The sequence below is a fragment of the Macrobrachium nipponense genome, chromosome 1, assembly GCF_015104395.2.
Source record: "Macrobrachium nipponense isolate FS-2020 chromosome 1, ASM1510439v2, whole genome shotgun sequence".
NCBI lineage: Eukaryota > Metazoa > Arthropoda > Malacostraca > Decapoda > Palaemonidae > Macrobrachium > Macrobrachium nipponense.
Window position 1 is genome coordinate 169,155,319 of NC_087200.1, and position 22,288 is coordinate 169,177,606.

The window sequence follows — 22,288 nt, forward strand, 5'->3', positions numbered from 1 at the left end:
TCTTACAGCAAAGGAAAAATAGTCATCTACAGGATTTCCATTTTAAACCTAAGATGTTCTCACTATCAGATTCTATTATTCTTATATTGCAGTTTTCATAATGCCCTGCTGACTATCCAGTGCTTTATTCTGAAACTTCCCTGAGACAATACCTTTCTAGTATCCTGTATTAATTTGATTGCGTTCTCGATGGCATCAGTAGAATACAGATATCATCTACATATGTATTATTAAGAAATCATATCTTGCACATCCGGGGATTCCTTACCGAGTTGTTCTACTGTATGTCTCAAAGCTAACCATAGCTATAGTACCACTGGGCCTATCTCCAAATGTTACTGTGGTAGAACATACTGATCAGGTGGGGGCCTACTATCATCCAAGTCCCTCCATTACAAATCTATGTGTAATGTTCATCTAGTGCGCTGAGTTTTACAGTATGTACATCTTTGCTATGTCACCACTATGGCTATATTATCTTGCCTAAATCTACACAACACTCCCAGCAAACTGTTCAAAATCATCAGGCCCCTCCCTTAGCCCAAAATCGTTTAACCTCTGTCCCATATAAGATGCTGAAGAATTGAAGACAATGCGCACTGGGGTTGAACTAGATTCTGGCTTCAACACCTCATGATGATGAATATAGTGAATTGGGCCGTTGTACTACTCTTGAATCTCCTTATTAGTTAATTTCCTAGCTACTCCCCTTCTAACCATAATCTTTCAATCTCTTTCTGATATTTTATTGCATACTCATTCCCAAAGTTTCCTTAATCTATTCTCTGTTGTTCTTAACCTGGCATTTGCTATCTTCATGTTATTTTTCAAATGATTTGGATCTCTTATCCAAGGATACCTTACAAACCAGCATTTCTGTTTCTCGTCATACGTTAATCCTTCCTCAGTCAATTTCCTTTCCTTTTCTTCTTTCAAACTTACATAATTGGGTCCAGGACAACCTCTGCACATACATTTGATACATTGTGGATTACACCTTGTTCCCATTTCTTCTATGGCAAAAAATTATCTAACTGATCCTTTAGATTTTCTGTTGGCTCAATATTGATTTCATTCAAATTTACTGAACTTGAAAGTTTATGAATTCTCACTAACACATGATTACTAGTATTAACTTCATTGGTAATTTCATCATGTCTACCACGTATGCTGAGCCCAAACTGATTTTCTAGCAACTGGAGACCCTTATTTGTTTCAACAACCCTTGGCAAATATTTCACAATAATTAGCACCAATAAGCATATCAATTTTCCCCAGTGGGCAATTCCGCTCTAAGTTTGATATTCCCTCAAAAAGTTCAGATACCCTGGATAAGTCTACTTTCTTGATTTGGCTGTTATTTCATTAATACCAACAGCATTCACATTCCAAACCTTACCACATTTATCAATTAGTGGTACACAATATTCGTTGCTGGAGTGATATTCAACCGCATTGCCCACTTTGATCATGGATAAATTTATATGCTTTCCACTTAAACCCAATTTCTTAGCCATCCTATTTGTTATAAATGAAATATCCGCTCCTGGATCCCACAGTACATTAACAGCATGTTCTTACTATTCACCATACTGATATTTAACAACACTGCAAATCCCTTTTCTGATATCGCTTTGTGAATACTATTTTCTACTCTATCGGAATGCAACAGTGGATGACGATTATGATTGCATGGCCCTTTACCTTCAATGATGACATCACACAATGTACCCACCTTGCAGCTACAAGGTTGTCCTTAGACACCTAAAACATATTCCATTACCCTTTATAATCTCAAATCTTTCTTTGCTACCACAACCATTAAATTTATAGCATTCTGTTATATCATGACCAATTGAATTGTATAACAGGCATCCTATCCCCTTACAATCTGCCTTAGGTTTAATACCTTTCACCATTTCTGTCAAGTTAACAATACAAGATTCAAATTCCTTATTTTTTATACTTTGTTCTTCCCCCATTTTTTACACCAATTTTATCAATTCCGATTCATTCTCAACTGTGCTGTCAACATGATGGACTGTTGCCTCATTATCACTACTGCTACTCCTAACATTAGAATTCATATATTCCAAAATTTTTCTCTCCTTCTGTGAGAACTTCAACAACTCAGGAAACAGATTGCTAGTTACTGATACCTCATCTGCTTTAATTACCCATTATCTCATTTGAAGTAAAGGTAAAACCTTTTCTATATGGCTGACAACGTTTGCACTATTAAGTTCATCAGAGAGATTTACCTTTTTTAAATCAAGCCAACATTGCTCAACCTGATCGACCATTTTAATAAATCCTTTGGTATCATCATCATAAATTTTCTTTAGAGATCTAAGCTTACCAACCACTAAGTCTACAATCTTTCTTGAATTCCCAAATTTATCATCCAAATGTTGAATCATTTCATCATAATTACCCTCTGAGCCCTTCACTGCGTGAAGTGCTTCTCCACCTAGACACATTTTGAGAGCATATGGATTAGTGCCATATATACTCTTAACTAAATTCTCATAATCTTCCTTAAAAGTTGGATAGTTTCTTAAATTACCTTCGAACATTGGTGGTTCAAATTTCTTTACTTTAACCTTCGATTTATCTGTTGCCTTTACATCCTGGACACCTTTGAATATTTTTGCACTTACTTCACATTTTAATCTTTCACTATCTAGAATATATTGCTGGGCTTCTTCTTCTAAATTACTATCGGCTAGCTTATCCTCGTTTTCACATATAAATTGTATCAGTTCATCATTTTGATACTCTAGGCATTTAAAGGCTTCAACCATTTCCTCATAGTTCTTCGTTAACAATGATAAATCATCACCTCGATTGATTCCTTCATTGCACATAGTTACCTTCCTTTTGCTGATTGCCCTCTTCCTCTTCAGGGCGACGAGTTCCTCTTGCACACCCATGGTGGATGAAGTTGAAATGTACTGGGATGTTCAAGGATGGACCATAAGTAGTGACAGTTTTTATTGCCAACGATAGGTTTCAACCTGACATATATATTCCATATAATAAAAAATAATACAGTACAACCAGCTATACAAATTGTGAATTTTCCCTAATTTTCCCGATTTAATTATCAAAGAAAATATTTGTCCTTAATACAACCCTTCTAGTAATGTACATGAACAATCCATATTATTATGTATATTTCTAACAATAACTATGTTCATAGCAATGTAAATAAATACCACTGTAAATTATGGTACTGTAGCCACTAAAGCACTCGGCATCAAATTAAATGCACTCATATCATTAAAACATTACTGTATATATTACTAACATAGAAATCCAATTACCAATAAGGAAATTCAATTGAAATATCATATAACATCCATAATACACTGTATTGCACTCACTTCAATGGCCTCACTATCACAGGCCTTGAACCCCAGTAGGAGATTGCCTAACACAAATATCCCATCACCTGCCGGCCTTATATATCACCGACTTCATTCTTGGGTCTACATCCACAAGAATAACACCTGCCACCACCACTCAACACAATAGGCAGTACCAGAGTGGTTAGCAAATTTTATGGCACTTCGCCCGCTAACCATGCGACACTGAGATATGGGTAAGACAAAAGATATTCCAGATGCGCAACAAGTTACAACTCGCTCCAACCCACATCAACATTTTTTAAACAAATATATCCTTATAGTATTATAAAGTTTATCATGTTAATGATACACCAAGTACAAAAACTATACAACTGATTTACCAAAATTTTATGGTTCCAGTGTTTGAAAAATAGATAAGAAATTCTTAACATATGAGAAACTGCTATTTCAATTACAAAGAAAATGAAGCATCAGTGAAGTGACCTACCATTAATACAACAGAGACATGCAGCCTCCCCGCATCCTTGTTCGTAGATGGTACCTGTGCACATGTAGCTACTCGTACCATTGTAACAATAGCCTTGATTAGCAGTGCACTGGGCATTAGGGGTACAATCTGAGAGTTTGAGGGAAGATAAACATTTCTTTATGTAACGTTAATCTTCATTTAAAGTTATTCATATTTGTACAATTAAGCCCTCATCCTTGAAGGAATCATCACTTTACATATAATGCAGACATACAAAAATTTAGTTCGGTTGTAACATGAGAGGTTCTGTGTATTGAATACCTTACTGTTTTTTTTTATAATATGACGATAAAGTTAACTCAATATAAATATGAAAGCAAGTTAAAAACATAAGCAGCATGGAACTTTCAGAAAATATAGGTAACAACCGCTACTGCATAATACTGTTCCAGAAGTTTAAACCTACAATTATATTATGTACTATATACTATAAATATTCTTTTGCATGTGCTTCCAATATTACATAAAAGTTTTCATAGAACTTTTCATTATCCTAGAAATACTATATGAAACTATGCCTTATAAACAATTGAGCAAAAAATATATCAAGTTCTCCTACTGTTATTTATGCGACTCACCCCTGCAACAAGTGCAATTGTTTCTAGGGCAACCTGCTGGTTCAGCTAAGAACATAGCAAGTTCCCCAGTCATCATCTTTCACACATCTCCCACTGTCTCCTCCACATTCAGGTAATTCAACACAGTTATCAGGATATGGAATGATAAAACATACGTGATATCAATAATACACAGAGGAGTATAAACCGAATGAATAATACATTAGGCGACATGCATTTTGACAAAATCTTCTGAATGCAGTGAAGAACATCCATGCATATTATCAATTTTGTTTTGTCTCAGGAAAGTCATTCACAGTTAATCTTAACAATATATTTAAGTATGAATGAGATTTTTTATATTTTTAGAAAGAAAACATGGTCTTATGCTTATTCTTATGCTACTCTATAAATGCTCCCTTGCAACTGTGGTGGATAAAATAACCAAACCTGAATCTTATCAGAAAAAGTTACTCCTTACGAAGACTGTGTAAAGTACATACTATAAACCGAAAACCAAAGGGAAATGGCTCTTTGTAAGATTCCTGGTGCTTGAGACAAATAAGAAGTGAAAGAAATTATTGCAGATGCAAAGCAAAGCCACTTACCCATGAAACAACAAACACAATTTGGTCCATCACACCCTTCATCATAAGTGATACCATTGCATACATGGCTGCTATTCGTACTGAAGCAGTAACCATTATTGTCTGAACATATAGGTTTTGGAACATCCTGAAACAGCTTTAAGAAATTTTACATTTATTTTAATGTGCTCATCAGTTTGGGTAACTTTTCCTACTTCACACATTCTAATTTGGCACAGTGAGATGTTTACCCAATTACTGAGCAGAGGATTCTGATGTCTTTTAAATCTGGTGTTTAAATCAAATGCTAGAAAAAAACTTTGTAGTGAGTACTTCAAGGAGGCCTGTGATGTTAAACAATGAAAGAGTAGCTAAAAAACTGCATAGCGAAAAATAATGAAAATATACATATATAATAATGATTATTTTACAAACAATATTGAAAGACGAGGGATTGATGTTTAAAGTTTTGTATCTGTATTTTTACGTCTTCCATTTTGAGTCTCTTTCTATGCTTTAAGAGATATGTTTCTGATCCAGATACTGCAGTTTCTCTTCATTGTTGTTAAGAGTTTGTAACTATTTGCATTGTTGAATTCATCAATTGTGTTTACATATTAACAAACAGAATGGCAAACATTTTACACTTGAAATTCATAGATATTTTGTAGCCATAAAGTTCTGTGCACAATGTAGATTCTAGTTGTGATACAAGTAAGAGATATCTTTTACAATAAAGTTCTCTAATTATATCAGAGTAATATTGTTGTACCTACATTAAACATCTATGATACTGGCCAGATAGACAAGTAAACGTATCACAACTGAGGATCATCTCTATAAAAGAAAACCTTGTCATGATGTACAGGACATTCATTGATTGTACCCTTCCTTTGGAGGTTTGCATTTAAGTGATCTTCCTTTAGAGGCTTACCTGTTGGATGGCAACAGGTACAGTCATCTCCAAGGCAGTCAGTTGATTCAATTGCACCAACACAGCTACTACAGTTTGCAGGTTTCATGCAAGATCCACAGTTCTCGCAGTCAGGTAATAGAACACAGAGGGAAGTAGCTGAAAAGGTCAACAGTAGTTTAAGCACTATGCACATACACAGAAGTAAATGCTAAACGTTTCAAGTACCTTGTAGGAGTGAAATATGGTCACTTAACATGACTCCCTCCGGAATACACTGCAGAATCGACTTGTATATAGAATACATTGAGATTTGTGTCCAATATGGTTTAAGAATGATAGGCTTTATGAAGAAGACTGTGTGACATTCCAGCTTAACCTCTGTAGAAAAATGAAGTATTTATGATAAAACAAAGTTTTATGAATACTTACCTGGCAGTTATATATATATATAGCTATAGTCTCCATCGGTCCGGCAGATTTTTCAAAACTCGCGGCAACCGCCGAGTGGTAGGTGTTTGGTTAGGTGGTTAACAACCCTTACAGGGTGGTACTTGGAACCATTCCCATTTTCTATTCCTCAGATCATCTCTTGCCCAACCTGTCTCCTGAGGGGAGGTGGGTGGGCCTTAAAATATATATATATAACTGCCAGGTAAGTATTCATAAATCTTTGTTTTATCATAAATACTTCATTTTTATGAATAGAACTTACCTGGCAGTTATATATATATAGCTGATTCCCACATTTGGAGGTGGGTGAAAGACAGCCAACATCGTTGGGAAACAACTAAAAGTTGTAGGTAATAACCTTGATTCCTTACCTGCTAAGGTAGCTGACTTCAAAGGTTCCTGCCTCTTGAGTCGCTTTCCCTTAGGAGCGCCAGCCAGGATGAGGACCCTGTTTATGCTGAAACTACTCAATCGAGTCTGTCAAAACGGGCGAGACCAACAACGTGACTAGACTTCTGCACTACCTATTCCCCTTTCAATTATCTGCAACCTCTACTCAACCCAACCACCTAACCTTGCAGACTAGATATCTACCTATCTAGCTAGACTGAGGGTGCTGACCCAACCAGACCACTCCTCAGACAACCATAAAAACACAAACCTCAAATAAAAGGTATATCATACTAAAAGTTAAGGTTGAGGGGAGGTAGTAACTCCTTCGCCCAATAACGAAGACGTAGCTACGTATGGGCCCAGAGAGTAGCACCTCTCGTAATCTACTCTTACCTCTCTGAGGTAATGAGAAGCGAAAACAGAGTTGCTCCTCCAAAACGTCGAGTCCATAATTTGTCTAACTGACATATTCTTCTGATATGCCAATGACGTTGAAATCGCCCTCACTTTGTGGGCCTTCACTTTCAAGAGACCAAAGTTCTCCTCCTCACATAAGAGATGAGCTTCTCTAATTGTCTCCCTCAAGAAAAATGACAATGCATTCTTCGAGAGGGGCCTTTGAGGATCCTTAACGGAACACCATAATGCACTGGATGATCCTCTTAAATTTTTTGTTCGTGACAAATATGCCTTGAGAGCTCTAACTGGGCAGAGGAGTCTCTCCTCCTCTTGACCCACTAAGTTTGTGAGGTTAGGGACCTCAAACGTCCTCGGCCAGGGTTTGGATGGGTTCTCATTCTTAGCGAGGAAGTCGAGCCTTAAAGAACAAACTGCTCCGTCTTGACTGAAGCCTACCTGCTTCTCCATCGCTTGAATCTCGCTGACCCTTTTTGCTGTGGCGAGAGCCATCAGAAATATAGTTTTCTTAGTTAAATCTCTAAGGGTCGGTTGCGAGATGGGTTCGAACTTCCTGCCGCATAAAAACTTCAAAACCACATCCAAATTCCAAGCCGGGGGTCTTATCGTGTGCTTAGTCGTTTCAAACGACTTCAAGAGATCCTTCAAGTCCGTATTTTGAGATAACTCCATGCCTCTATGCCTAAATACTGCTGAAAGCATGCTTCTATATCCTTTTATAGTGGATACGGCCAGCTTAGATTCTTGTCTGAGGAACAGCAGAAAATCAGCAATCTGGCTCACAGAGGTAGTGGTTGAGGACACTTTGTTTCGTTTACACCAAGATTGAAACACCTCCCACTTCGATTGGTAGACTCTCTGAGAAAATACCCTCCTCACTCTTGCGATTGCTCTTGCAGCTTGCGCAGAAAAGCCTCTTGCTCTGACAAGCTCCTCGATAGTCTGAATGCAGTCAGTTGTAGAGCAAGGGGGTTTTGATGATACCTCTCTAAGTGGGGCTGTCTGAGAAGCTTTGGACTTGGAGGAAGGCTTCTTGGAAAGTCCACTAGCATCTCCACTACCTCTGTGAACCACTCTCTTGCTGGCCAGAATGGAGCTATCAGGGTCATTCTTCCTGTTCTCGAGAAGGGCGAATTTCTTGATGACCAGATTGATGATCTTGAATGGAGGAAACGCATAAGTGTCTATCCCTGTCCAGTCCATCAAGAAAGCGTCCACTGCTATTGCTTCCTTGTCCAGAACCAAGGAGCAGTAGTTGGGGATTCTCTTGTTCTTGTTGGAGGCGAAGAGATCTATCGATGGCCTCCCCCATAAACTTCCACAGTTCCTGGCAAACCTGAAGATCGAGGGTCCACTCTGTTGGAAGAACTTGCCCTTTCTGCTGAGCATGTCTGCCCTCCATTCATTTCCTTACTGTCCCTGTACAAATCTCGTAAACAGATTTATTCCATTCTCCTTCGCCCATAGAAGGAGTTCCCTTGCTGCTTCGTATAGGGACAGAGAATGAGTTCCTCCTTGCTTTCTTATGTACGCCAGGGCTGTGGTGTTGTCCGAGTTGACCTCTACTACTTCCCCGAGACCACTTCTTTGAAGGCTTTTAAACCTAACAGAATGGCCATCAATTCTTTCTTGTTGATGTGCCATCCTTTCTGCTGTCATCTTCCTCCCAAGAGCCCGATGCTTCCTTGCTCCCCAGTGTTGCTCCCCAACCTGACTCCGCAAGCGTCTGAGAACAACCTGAGGTCTGGGTTCTTCTTGAATAGGGATATTCCTTCCCTCAATTTTGCGGGATCCAGCCACCAACTCAACTGTCTTTTGACGTTTGCTGGAATGGGAAAGGAAAATGAGTCCTCCTGATTCTTCCTGTCCCAGACTCTTGAGAGGAAGTGTTTGCCAACGGTCTGAGGATTTGCAACCTTCCCAGGGAGACAAACTGCTCGGGAGGAGAGGGTGCCCAGCAAACTCATCCAATCCCTCGCCAAGCACTTCTCTCTCCCTAGGAATTGCTGCACTTTTTCGAGGCACTTGTTCTGCCTCTCTTGAGAAGGAAAAGCCCGAAAAAGAGCTGAGGTCCCAGAAACTATCCCCGCCAAATAGAGAATAGTCCCTGACTCGGTTCCATCTGGGACTTCTCTTTGTTTATGATAAAGTCCCAGTTCTTGGGTCATGAGAAACGTCTTGTGCAAGTCCTCCAGACACTTGCTCTACGATCGCGATCTTATCAGCCAGTCGTCCATGGTATAGTGATACTCTTATCCCTTCTTGATGAAAAACAGCCAGCACCACGTTCGACATTACTCTTGTGAAGACTTCGAGGGGCTGTGCTGGGAGGCCGAAACATAGGGGCTCTGAACTGGGAAAACACCTGTCCTGAAATCATCACGAATCTTAGAAATTTTCTTGAATTCGGGTGGATGGGGATATGAAATAGGCGTCTTGCAAGTCCAGAGACACCATCCAGTCCCCTGGACGGATTGCTGCCAGCACCGACTGAGTCGTCTCCATAGTAAATTTGGTCTTCTCTACAAAGACGTTCAGTGCGCTGACATCTAGAACGGGTCTCCATCCCCCGAATTCTTGGGTACTAGAAACAGGCGATTGTAAAAGCCTGGGGATTCTAGTTCCAGAACAGGTTCTATGGCTCCCTTTCCCAGCATCTGGTCTACTAGATCTAGGAGAGCCGCTTGTTTCGTGGCGTCCGAGTATTGAGCCGCTAAGGCTGGTGTTCTCGAAAGAGGTGGCTTTTTCAAGAAAGGGATCCGCCCCCCTTTTCTTCCAGGCCTGCCAAAAAGTATGACAGCCTTGCTCCTACTGCTGTCTGGAGGACCTGTGACTCACTTTCAAGCACAGGATCTAAACGATCTCCTGCTTCTTGTTCTTGCGCCCTGTCTCTTGTCTTCTACCTCTGAAGTCTGTCCCTGGTCGGAGCCCTACCTCGAAAGGGCTGTAAGACCTTCTTTTCCTCCTTCTTTGCCAAAGCCTGAGTCCCCGGTAGGCCCGTTCCTTACGGACGCGCAGTCAGAAATGGTCCTTGAGGGTGGGCTTTCTGCGTTAGCGAATGGGTAATATCCCTGACCAGAGATTGAGGAAAAAGGTGTTCCTTCTGAGCGATCGTAACTCCTTTGGTCCGCGAAGGAGCCACAACAAGCGCCCATCTTCTTCAAAATCCCCGCTGTAAACAGGGAAGCCATCTCGTTCGCTCCATCCTTCAACGCTTTGTCCATACAGGCCATATACTAGGTCAAATTCCTCCTCCATTTCCTGTGGCCTAGTTGGGTTGGGTTCCTGCTTTTCCTTGTGCTAATAGCCCAAAGGGATCCAGTCCAAAAAGCTTGAAATACCTCGAAAAGAACGAAATAATTACCTTTAATGAGGTGGTCTACCTCGCGTCAGGGACCACATCACTTTAGCCGAATTGAGAGCATGTCTCCTGGAAGAGTCAACAATCCGGAGAAGTCCCCTGGAGGAGGCAGGTACTCCAGGTCAAGAGCTTCTCCAGTCTCGTACCACATTTCCCGCCTTAGACGCCAGCTTCGTCGGAGGAAAAGAAAAGGTAGTCTTCACTGCTTGTCTTTTTTTTCTTTTAGCCAGTCTCCGATTCTAGCATCGACTTCCTTAGCCTGAAATCGACAACTTCATCCTTGATGAAGGACGACTGGTTTCTGTGACTTTTTTCTCACAAAGAAACTGCGACTGAGGAGAAACATGGGAGCCGCTAGTTTTAAAACTCCTCTCCATACAATTCAAGTAGGGAGCGAGAAAGCACTTTATAATCTGCAGGCCGCATTAGAAGGTTTATCCTCATCTTCCGATATGCTTCTAACTTTCTAGACTTCCTTCCATCTCTTTATCCCTGTGGGTAGAAGGAACTAGTTCGGAAGCTCTAGTTTATCCAAATTGCAGTGTACCTTCATCAAACTCTTCCCGATGAACAACTGCGTCCAGAGAAAATTTCCGATCGTCGGAAGTATGCCTGTCGTCGTGAACTGGAAGCGTCCTTACGTGTAGAAGTCCAAAGTGTCCTGGCGCCGAGAGGTAGGTAAAATCCTGAGGCCGATCAACTAGCTGCGTCCTTATATCGAGCGCTAGACATGTCTCGATGTCGGGAGGTGGATGCGTCCTTCCGTCGAGAGCAGGATGCGTCCTGCCGAAGAGCACTGTGAGTTTGCTTTCGCCGAGAGATATAAGCGTCCTGACGCCGCGGGCTGGATGCGTCCTGACGTCGATAGCTGGGTGCGTCCTGCCGCCTAGGACTGGATGCGTCCTGGATATGCCGCACTGGATGTGTCCTGTGTGCGAGCGCTGAATGCGTCCTGTCCACGAGCGCTGCATACGTCCTGCGTCCCCACTTTGAAGTCGTCTCGTTGAGCGAACGACTGTCGGGAACGCGAACTGACGTTCTCCCTGAGAGGAGACCTGAAGGTGTCGTCGTGCCGAGCAACCAAGTCCGTATCTCTGCGTTTCTAAGAGGAAGAGAAGAGAGGCGACGAGAACTAGGTCTAACCTGGCGTCGCGACTCGGGAGAGATAGCTTGAACGGAGCCAGGTCCCTCACAGTGCCGGGAGACGGAAGGTTTAGCGAGAGGAGAGAGCCGTAACTTTCTTACATCGCGCGAACGGTGCTGATCAACATCCTGACGAGTTGCGGAACCCCTCCTCTTCCTTCTTACGAGCTGTAGCCAAAACTCTACCGGAGTTTCCTCCCTTGATCTCTTCACCGGTAGCTTGTCGTCCTTAACGTCTAGCCAACTGGGGAGGAGGACGGCTAAAGGCTTCCACTAGCGAAGTCAGCTGCTCCTGCATGACAGTCCTGAAAGATCTCGCTACCGTTGCTGGGTCCTGCGGTTCCGAAGGGGACAGGTGTCGAGAAATACTGGAAGACGGAGACGGTTCTCTAGAGCGTTCCTCATAATCCTAAGGAAAAGGAGATCTCTCTTGCCTCCATGCAATCCTGCGGAGAATCATCTCTCTAGATCTCGCCTTTTTCACTTTTTAGGAGAGGCGTTCCAAGTCCGTCATCAGAAGGAAACGGTTCCGGGCTACTCCATCTACTCGATGGCGAGCGATAACGAGTCTGATCAGGACGCTGCTTCCAACTCCTCTTGAGCGGTCTCGACTCCTCATACTGCCATCTGCGTCGAGGTGAGGGGCTCGGCGAAGACGCTACCACTTCCGACATGCCTTTTCTGTGGCGGTCATAAGCAGCCTGGGAAAACGCAACAGGACTGCTTGAGGCGACGGCTGACCGAGGATCAGTTCCTCTCACCCCCTTACGGTCATCGACGTACATTCTCGCCCCTGGTCCTGGGAGCTTGGTAGAGGTCTAGACCTAGGGGCATGACAGGATCGATCAGTCGCCACCTCCACTGCACTTTTCACAAGCACTATCACTAATTTCACCTTCACTCTTAACCTTGTTTAAACAAAGGCTGCAAGTTGATCCTTGAGGACTTGCATCTCAGCCGCCATCTTCACAAACTGAGGGTTATCCAAAGCAGCTCCAGGTTCTGTTACAGGAGAAAGGCTACATAACCGGTTCTACTACCTCAGGAACAGGTTTTCAACTACTACAGGGGTTGAGGGAACAGAAAGGTCTACGCTAACATCACTTCCAGACCTAGATTTAGATTTAGAAGCCCTCCTGACTTTATCTAACTCCAATCTACGCACGTAGCGTTTCATATCTAACCATTGTTTTTCATCCAAAACCTCGCATTCTTTACATCTTTTATCCAATGCACATTCAAATCCCCTACACCCCAAACAAACAGTGTGAGGATCCACCGAAGCCTTCGGCAATCTCACTTTACACTCCTCATTCACACACACTCGAAACTGTTTCTGAGACATCGCAACTCAAAGAACAATCAAAAGAATAATCATAAACACAAGCCAAAAAGCGATTGCCATCCACAGAATACGTCACCAATTCATAGAAATACAGCGACACACGGAAGCGAGCGAAAAACCCGACGGCGGACTAGCAACGATGTTGACAGTCCAACCGGCAGAGATGATCTGAGGAATAGAAAATGGGAACGAAGTTCCAAGTACCACCCTGTAAGGGTTGTTAACCACCTAACCAAACACCTACCACTCGGCGGTTATGCCGCGAGTTTTGAAAATCTGCCGGACCGATGGAGACTATAGCTATATCTATATACTAACTGCCAGGTAAGTTCTATTCATAAAAATGACAATTTGTCGAAAATTGCATTTTTCCTAACTATACAAACCTGAGGTCCTTTAACAATAGGAAGGTAACTAGCGGCAGCTGGGACGGTCGTAAGCTTCGAACAAGGGGAGAACGCTAGTTAACTGCTTGTCCGATCGTGCGCGTGCCCGCGCGCCCGAGAGGTGAAGAATCACTTTTGCTTTAGGCCCATGCAAAAAGTTGCAGAGTGAGGGGTGGCATGAGGTGAGACTATATGTAAAGGACCTCAGGTTTGTATAGTTAGGAAAAATGCAATTTTCGACAAATTGTCATTTGTTCCGATACGTAATACAAACCATCGGTCCTTTAACAATAGGAAGACTCATTTCTTGGTGGGAGGAATCTGAGTCTTTTTGGTGAACAGACTGGTGTTCGTCCAACCCTGGAGTGCCTCCCTGGTCGTAAGAGCAAGGGAGGGATCCAAACCTCTGTCCGATTGATCGGGGTGTGCACCGCAGGATCAATGGTCCAGACCTCTGGCCAAGTACTAAGAGAGAGGCAAGCGTATCTCTTCGTACCAGCAAGCAAGAAACTTGTTCCTGTTTGCAAGAGACAATCATAAAATGATGGGTTTGTCTCAAGTTGGCATCCACTTCCTCCCCCTTGTTGGAGGAAGTGGTGGATATTACTCCTATCCCTACTGAAAGGGATAGGATGGTGCTCTATTGAGTAGCTCACCTGCATCTCGTCCTTACCCAGCAGGGTGACGACCGTGTCCCTCTACCCAGAGGTAGAGGGGAGAAAAAGATGGGAAGAGGAGCCAGTCACTCTCATTCACTCATCCATTCTTACGGTCACACCAAGACTCGATGCTGTTCAGCCTGTGAGGGTCTGGGTTAACTACACAACGTGTTGAGCAACCACCACGGTTCCCAAGGAAAAAGATCCAAGGACCTGTGGGCAATATCCCGAAGGTAGAAGGAGGTGCATGCGGTCCGGTTGGACCAGGCCCCTGCCTTCACTACCTGCGCCACGGAGAAGTTCTTGCGGAACGCGAGAGAATGATGAAGAGGCGTCCACACTCATCCTGGGTGTCGAGTTTTTCTTCAGACAGCTCCGTCGCGCCTTCACAGGACAAAGCAGCATAGCCTTCGTATCGGAGGCGGTGAAGTCCATTAGGGAGGTATTGTGAAGGACTCGAACCAATCGTCAGTTATCGAAGGGTTCTGAGTCTTCGCTACGAAGATCGGTAACGAAATCGAAGCGTCCCAAATCCCCATCCCCTTGTGCGTTGAACTTCGCAAGAAAAGTCATGCAGTTACCTAAGACGAAAAGAAGGGAATAGTCGTATGACCTATCCCTCTTCTCGACTTTGGTTATGTACAGTACTCATACTGACAAGCTATTAAGACGAAGTAATGATTGCTCAGGAACAACCGAACTAAGTCCACAGCATAGTTCGTAACTGACTCGGGCGCTCTGACAGCTGCCGACTGACTGGTTCGGAATCGGTAGTGAGGCAAGTTGTCCAAGCATCCGGGTAAGTCACGTGACTTTCGCCCTTTAAAGAGTTATGCTGAGAGACCAAACAAATAATATATTTGTTAGTCACCGATGCCGGCGGCGCAGTGATGATTCTCTCAATGCATAAGCTCAAAAGGCGAAAGTCAATTGCCTTCAAAAGACCGAGGTCCCTGATGGCAAGATAATCTCATAGACGTTGAATCTCAGCTTAAGGAGAAAGAACACTATGTGACGTTGAAGACGAAGGTAGGCAATGAATGCAAACCTACGTCTTCCAGCTGAATCGAGAGAAGGAATCTCAAGATTCTGAACCTGTGCTTACAAATGACTGAAAACGCTAACCCGCCATTTCATTGCTGTTCGGTGTGCAATGAAAGCGGGGCGTTCTTCAGTAATGAAAACACAGGGAGAGCCGCCTGAAGAACTGCTTCTCATGGGCTGAACGTTTGGAAGTAGAGCTGGCAGGTGTGGGAGTAGGCGATGTCTTTCATACATCTGCTAATCCGGGGTGAACATGAACAATTGCACACCTCCGAATACGAGATATTTTGAGGACAAACTCAGATTCCGCAAAAATCATTCGCATTATCGCGATACGATGCAGCAAGAGACTATTACAGAATTCTGTTACCGTGCGGTAAACAGAAAGATGAAAGAGTCCAAGAGATATCTCTGTTTTAAATTCTCGCAATACCGAAGACGATGAATACTAGTGTCACAGCAGTAGATGGTCATTCATGTATGCGAGAATCCCGTTAATCAGAGACTTAAGTCCGTGATTGTTGGGCAGAGATACGGTTGGTATTCAATCAAAGCAGGTGAGAAAGACATAACCAACCGTGCATCTCGAAGCGGCAGCTGGTTCTGAAATGCCTCGGGCAATTCAATACGCAGTAGCTGTCGCTGACTCGTCATCCTGAGTTGCCAAGTAATCCTTTTCACGAAGGAATGCGTTCGGCTAGAACCATCGAGCATAAAAAAGATATGCTTGAGCAATTATATTTATGCGAAAACGAATTTCGGTAATATAAAATGCTAAATGGTGTTGTTGTGACAAAACCATAAGTATATAAAATTGAAACTGGAAACTCCAGGGAGATTGCAGGCAACCCCGAGTTGCAGTTCAATTAGAATACTTCTCGTCTACGTCGCAATCCGTAGAGTAACCAGGATATGCGCCTACCCTTCGGACCATTCAACTGCCTAGCAGAATCATGTCGCGAGGTTAATATACGTAGTATATTTGTAGGATTCTGAACAACGATCTCCATCCTAAATTCTTTCCCTTCAAGAAAACAAAAATAAGATTGGAGATCGACCGCTTCGATCTCTAAGAAAGAGAGAGAAGGAGAAGTCTTCCCCGAAGGCAAAGCTTCGATGGTGCACAGAATAACGAGACGAAAATTCAAGCCAAACTGGATATTCCCGTCCGTTCTCTCTAATCCAGGGCTGGCCGCCACTGTGAGATATCTTCCTTCGGCGACAGTCTTCTTCCAACGCTAAGAACTCCAGGAATTCGAGCATTCGGCGAGATCCCCGATTATCGTGGTAACAATTATCGGGAATACTCGTCTAATTCCCTTGGACAGTGGTCCCTCGCCTGTGTGCTGGAAATTCCTGCAGAATTGTAAGCGCCCAGCGAAACCCCCACCGGATTCGTTAAACGAATATCGGTTGGTTTGTCCTCGTCGATTCCCAAAGAAATCGGAGATGGTGCAGGGTCCCTTCTCCATGACCGGGGTTACGTCAGGTAGGACCCGAAGGTCCCCCAGGTAGCGCAGTCCCCAATCGTGGGATCCTACAGATAAGTCTGTAGGATCCTACCCCTTTCCCTCGTAGCCGTAAGGAGAGAGGAAATGGGGAAGAAAAAGGATATTGCTCACCCTTCCAGCGGCACTAGCATTTGGAGACGAGAGTAGGAGCAGCCATCACCTTGCGGCGATGGCCTCTCACCCCCCTCCCTGAGGATGGGTCACGAAACTTTTCGTGCTGTAGTAAGCATCTGCCACCACTGTGAACTTCGTCTGGGTGGGGCTGATCGACACCTGACAGGAGAGCCAAAACCGTCCTCTGACTCATTCCAGTCCTCGTCGAGATCGAAACCTCTCAGGAAGAAAAGCTGCAATACTCCAAAAAAACGCCGCTGTCGCGGCAGAGGAGGGGAAGTAGCTTGCCCGACCGGCTAGAACCTGAGCGAGCCTTCTCGTCCGGAGACGAGAGGCTCCCTGGTTCAGAACCGAGTTCGAGAAGCTTTTTATCGCGGCAAGCCCACCGTCAGTCTGGTTCCCTACTCGGGCTCGAGAACGACTTGAGCCGTGGAGCGGCGATCCTCTCTCCCCAGGTCGTTGTGCTGACGAATCACTGCAATAACTGGGCAAGTTACTCTGAATCTCGGAGTTTACAGCGTCTTGAGGAGTAGGACCGTCCAGTCCCTCCAACAAGAGCAGCTCCCAAGACCCTCCTCCTTCAGAAGAAGAACCAGCAACAGATCCCTGACGGTTGCCTCCAATCACTTGCGCGTACGTCCTGGCTGGTCCTAAGACCATACCTGGCACGTACGGCGTCGTGACGGGATCGTGAGCGGCGCATCTCTCACGATCAGTCCTATATACCTCGCTCTTCCTGGCGTATGCCGAGGAAGTTGAAGGTATCGGAGAGACAGACCTGACGCTACCCCGGCCCTCCCCCCCCCTGACGGTCGCCTACAATCACTTGCGCGTACGTCCTGGCTGGTCCTAAGACCATACGTGGCACGTGCGGCGTCGTGACGGGATCGTGAGCGGCGCACCTCTCACGATCACTCCTAGCTACCTCGCTCTTCCTGGCGTACCCCGAGGAAGTTTAAGGTAGTGGAGAGACAGACCTGACGCTCACCCCCCCCCACCCCCCCCCCCCCCCCCCCCCCCCCCCCCCCCCCCCCGCTCGCTGGCAGGACCAGCGTACGTGGGGGGGCTGCAGCAGCCGATCACCTCACGCTGTGGGGATCGATCTGCAGGCCTGGCCGTGCCGCTCACAACTGTGGCGAGCGGCTCGACTGAGCACGTCGACCCCGGTCCCAGCGTCAGACGAGCTGCTGCTGGTCGCCCTATCCGCGCGGTCCCTGTGGGAGCGGCGGTCAGGTGACTTGCAGAGCTCGTTTTCGCGTGAGACCGGTGAGCGTCCTCAAGGCGCGTCAAACCGCTGGTACCAGCCAAGGCTGGTACCGATGGTCGGGGGGACCTATTCCCAGCCTCAGCCCGTGGCTGGTCAGAGACCGTCACATCTACCAGGGTTACCAGTTGGTCACTGCAAGAGCGGCCGCTGGCCTGGCGAGAGTCACATGAGCGGCCTCTCACCAGCTTCTGCTCCGTGCTGCGGTCCTGGCGCCGAGCGAACTCTGGCGCCAAAATTTTGGCTATACGCTCTCACCACGGGAGATCGTATACTCGGAACTTCTCGCGAACGAGAGACCGAGCCGGAACCTGGCGTAGCGGCAGCGCCGCAAAGACCAGGCGGAGGAGTACCGGTGGTAGTCGGTACGCCTCTGGTCCCCGTCTTCTTCTTCCTTGTGGAAGAGGAGACGGACCCTGTTTCCCGAAAGAGCAGGAGGACCGGCAGAAGAACCCCAACCCGTCCCACGGCGTGGAACAAGCCCTTAGAAGTTCCCGAAGGAGTCTTCTTAGGGGGGTGGGGAAACCTGGGTTACCAGCTGGTTGCTGCGAGAGCGGCCGCTGGCCTGGCGAGAGTCACCTGAGCGGCTCTCACCAGCCTTCTGCTCCGTGCCGCGGTCTTGGCACCGAGCGAACTCTGGCGCCGAAACTTTGGCTGCACGGTCCTCGCCGGGAGACGTCGACACTCGGGATCTCCCGCGAATGAGAGACCGAGCCGGAACCTGGCGTAGCACTAGGCGAGGAAGTACCAGTGCTAACCGATACTCCTCTGGTCCCCGTCTACCTCTTCCTTACTTGGTTAAGGGGAAGACGGGCCCCGCTCGCCGAAGGAGCAGGAGGACCAGCAGAAGAAACCCCCCGTCACACCGGAGTGAGACGGGCCCTTCGAAGGTCCCGAAGGAGCCTTCTTAGGGGGGGGGGGGGGGGGGGGGGGGGGAGGCAGCCTTCTCTTCTTCGGCTTGGAAGCCTTAGAAGTCGAAGGGGGAGAGGCGGCAGCAGACGACGAAGAAGACGATGAAGAGACGAGACGACACCTTCCTCTTCTTCGTCAGCTCTCTCAAGGACGGACGTCAGGTCTTCCATCCACGAGGGGAGCCGGGCCAATTGCCGAAGCAACACGGCCCTGACTGAACCTGTCCGGAAAGACCTGAGTCCGGGGCAGCACTTCCATGACGCTACACGACGTGGGCAGGGGCAGGCACGGCAGGAGCGGCAGGAACATCAACAGCAGGACCAGCAACAGCAGGAGCTCAGCACGGCACGCCTCACAGGAGCGGCAGCGAGCCGGCTGGGCCAGCAACAACATCAGCGGCAGGTACGGCAGGCCCAGCCATCGCCTCGTAGTCATCGGCAGCCAGCGGGAACCTGGGTACTGGGGGCCGGTCCAGGGGCGAGCTGCTGGAAAACAGCGGTAGTCTGGGGCAGGCAACAAGAAAACACAGGCGCGGCGGCATACCGCCCCTCGGTACGGCAGCGACGGGCCCTGGTAGCGGCAGACGGCGTCACCGACACAGCATGGGGAGTGTAGACCAAGGCGGGGGGTTGGGGGGAAGCAGCATAAGCGGCCATGGAGGTTGTAGTGTAGACCGTTCCAAGGTCACCGCCCCAGACCTCGCTAGACGCTGCAGCAGATCGTGTATGCTAGGCACGCCCTGCAGCCGCAGTGGTCCATATCCTGTCCAAGGTCGTCTCCCACGGATGTAGCACCTGCGGTAGCACAGACAGATTAGTAAGAGGGTTCCCTCACGCACGGGGGGAGACATGCCCCACCCAGAACGCAAGGAAGACCACAAATACAAAATACAACGAGGAAGCTGAGCGGGGGGGCAGGAAAGAAGACGAAGAATCGGATACCAAGGGAGTCGCGGGAGAGCTTTCCGACGACTTCCTGGCAGACCTTCGATTCCTCTACCCCCGCACAGCAGTGAAAAGTAATATGAAAAATGAAACAATACTACTTGCCTTGCGTATCATTCATAGAATTAAAGGGGGCATTAGAACTTAAAGGGGGAAAGATCAATTCCCGGGTAAGAGCGGAAACTTGATCCGGATAATAATATGATGCTATCATAAAAAATATATGAAAATGAAACAGAATACTGCACTTGCGATTTCTTTCACTTTCACAGAAAATAAATCGTAAGGTCAATTCCCGGGTAAGAGCGGAAATTGATCCAAAATTAAATTTGATGCAATTAATAAATGAAAGTGAAAAGAATACTGCATTGCGAATCCCACTTTCATGCATTCTATCCATAAAAAGAAGAGGCTCGTGCCGAGCGCAATCACGCTCTCGGCAACGAACGCACAGGGCAAAATATAATGAAAGAATACTTACATCTTTCATTACCACATTTCGCCCAAAATACATAACTCGCGCGAGTGCGCGCCCGCCCTTGGCACCGAGACATAATTCAAGGTATCAATTTCATGAAAAGAGCGGAAATCCGCCGCATCTACGGCGATTAGCTCCCATGTTTGGCTCATAATTAAGTTCTTGAAAATGAAAACAGTGGTACTTACAGTTTCCATTTTTCAAGTCAAACAAACCATTAGTAGAAAACAAAATATAAACAAAGCATACGACGATGAAGCGGGGCAGAGAGCGATGAACGAACACGTCCTTCACTACCACGCAGGCCGATTAAAGCAAAAGAGATTCTTTCACCTCTCGGGAGCGCGTGCGGGGCCGCTCGCTTACGATCGGACAAGCAGTTAACTAACCGTTCTCCCCGCCCTTGTTCCTAAGCTTACGACCGTCCCCACCCAAGCTGCCGCTAGTTTACCTTCCTCTTGTTTAAAGGAACCGAGGGTTTGTATTACGTAGCCGGGAAAAACAAATCAAGGCATTTTTATTAAGGCAAGGCCCCCTCACCTTTCATTATTATATATGTATCAACAACAAAATAACCTAAGTCTACAAGGCATCTTCCAAGAAATTTTCATTTGATTTAACATGAGTGTAACAGTACTCTCTGAAATGCCAAGACAATGCATGGTGGAACAACGATTTCCAGATTCCAGAGCTTTTGTAAAATAATGAGAAGATGCTAAAAAAGGGAGGAAATGGTGTTCCAAGTGCAATGATAACAGAACCCAGGTTATGTTAAGTGACGTACCATTAATACAAGTGACATGCAGCCTCCCCGCATCCTTGTTCGTAGATGGTACCTGTGCACGTGTAGCTACTCACACTATTGTAGCAATATCCTTGATTAGCAGTACACTGGGCATTAGGGCTACAATCTGAGAGTTTGAGGGAAGATAAAAAGTTCTTTACGTAAAGTTAATCATCACTTCATGTTATTCATACCTGTACACTTCAGCCCTCATCCCTGAAGGAATTATCACTTTACATATAATCCAGACATACAAAAATTTTGTTAGGGTGCAACGTGAGGGGTCTCTGTGTTGACCTTATTATTTTTATTTAAGTTTAAAAAATGACAATAAAGTTAACCAAATAAAAATATCAAATGAGAACAAGTTACATACCATAAAAGAAGCTAGGAACTTTCAGAAAATATAGGCAACTACTGCTACTGCATAGTAGTGTTCCAGAAGTTTAAACCTAGACATATTATCTATACTATAAAGATCTCCTTTTCCATGTGCTTCCAATATTACATAACAAATTACATTAACACTTTTAGTTATCCTAGAAATATATGACTATGCCTTATAAACAATTGAGCAAAAAAATATATCCAGTTCTTCTTCTGTTCTTTATGTGACTCACCCCTCCAACAAGTGCAATTGTTTCCAAGGGAACCTGCTGGTTCAGCTAAGCCATAGCAAGTTCCCCAGTCATCATCTTTCACGCATCTCCCACTGTCTCCTCCACATTCAGGTAATTCAACACAATTATCAGGATCTGGAATGATAACACACCCATGATATCCATAATACACAAAGGAGTATAAACTGAATTAATAATACATTATGTGATAAGCATTTTGTAAAATATGACAATTTGTCCAAAATTGCATTTTTCCTAACTATACAAACCTGAGGTCCTTTTACAATAGGAAGGTACTAGCAGCAGCTGGATAGGTCGTAAGCTTTCGAACAAGGGGTTCGGTAGTTAACTGCTTGTCCGACAGGCGCGCGCGCGCGACTGGGAGGTAAACAAACTCACTTTTGCTTTTGGCCCAAGCAAAACTGCAGAGTGAGGGTGGCATGAGGTGGGACTATGTGTAAAAGGACCTCAGTTTGTATAGTTAGGAAAAATGCAATTTTGGA

The 22,288-nt window shown here is 45.4% G+C and overlaps 2 protein-coding genes across 3 annotated transcripts in view; one reads left to right on the plus strand and one right to left on the minus strand.

The window, feature by feature from the left end:
* The window catches only part of LOC135219812 (uncharacterized), a 270,228-nt gene that overhangs the window by 224,113 nt on the left and 23,827 nt on the right, over positions 1–22,288 (plus strand). The window lies entirely within an intron of this gene.
* On the minus strand, positions 1,960–5,046 carry LOC135219811 (uncharacterized). The gene is made up of 3 exons (XM_064256895.1): positions 4,479–5,046; positions 3,859–3,987; positions 1,960–3,017 (listed from the first exon to the last, which is right to left on the minus strand). Exon 3 carries the CDS (start codon positions 2,931–2,933, stop codon positions 2,181–2,183), a length of 753 nt encoding a protein of 250 aa, XP_064112965.1. The 5' UTR covers positions 2,934–3,017; positions 3,859–3,987; positions 4,479–5,046; the 3' UTR covers positions 1,960–2,180.

Excerpts from the sequence above, each read along its gene's own strand:
- LOC135219811 (XM_064256895.1), bottom strand. The coding sequence starts at position 2,933 with ATGGGTGTGCAAGAGGAACTCGTCGCCCTGAAGAGGAAGAGGGCAATC.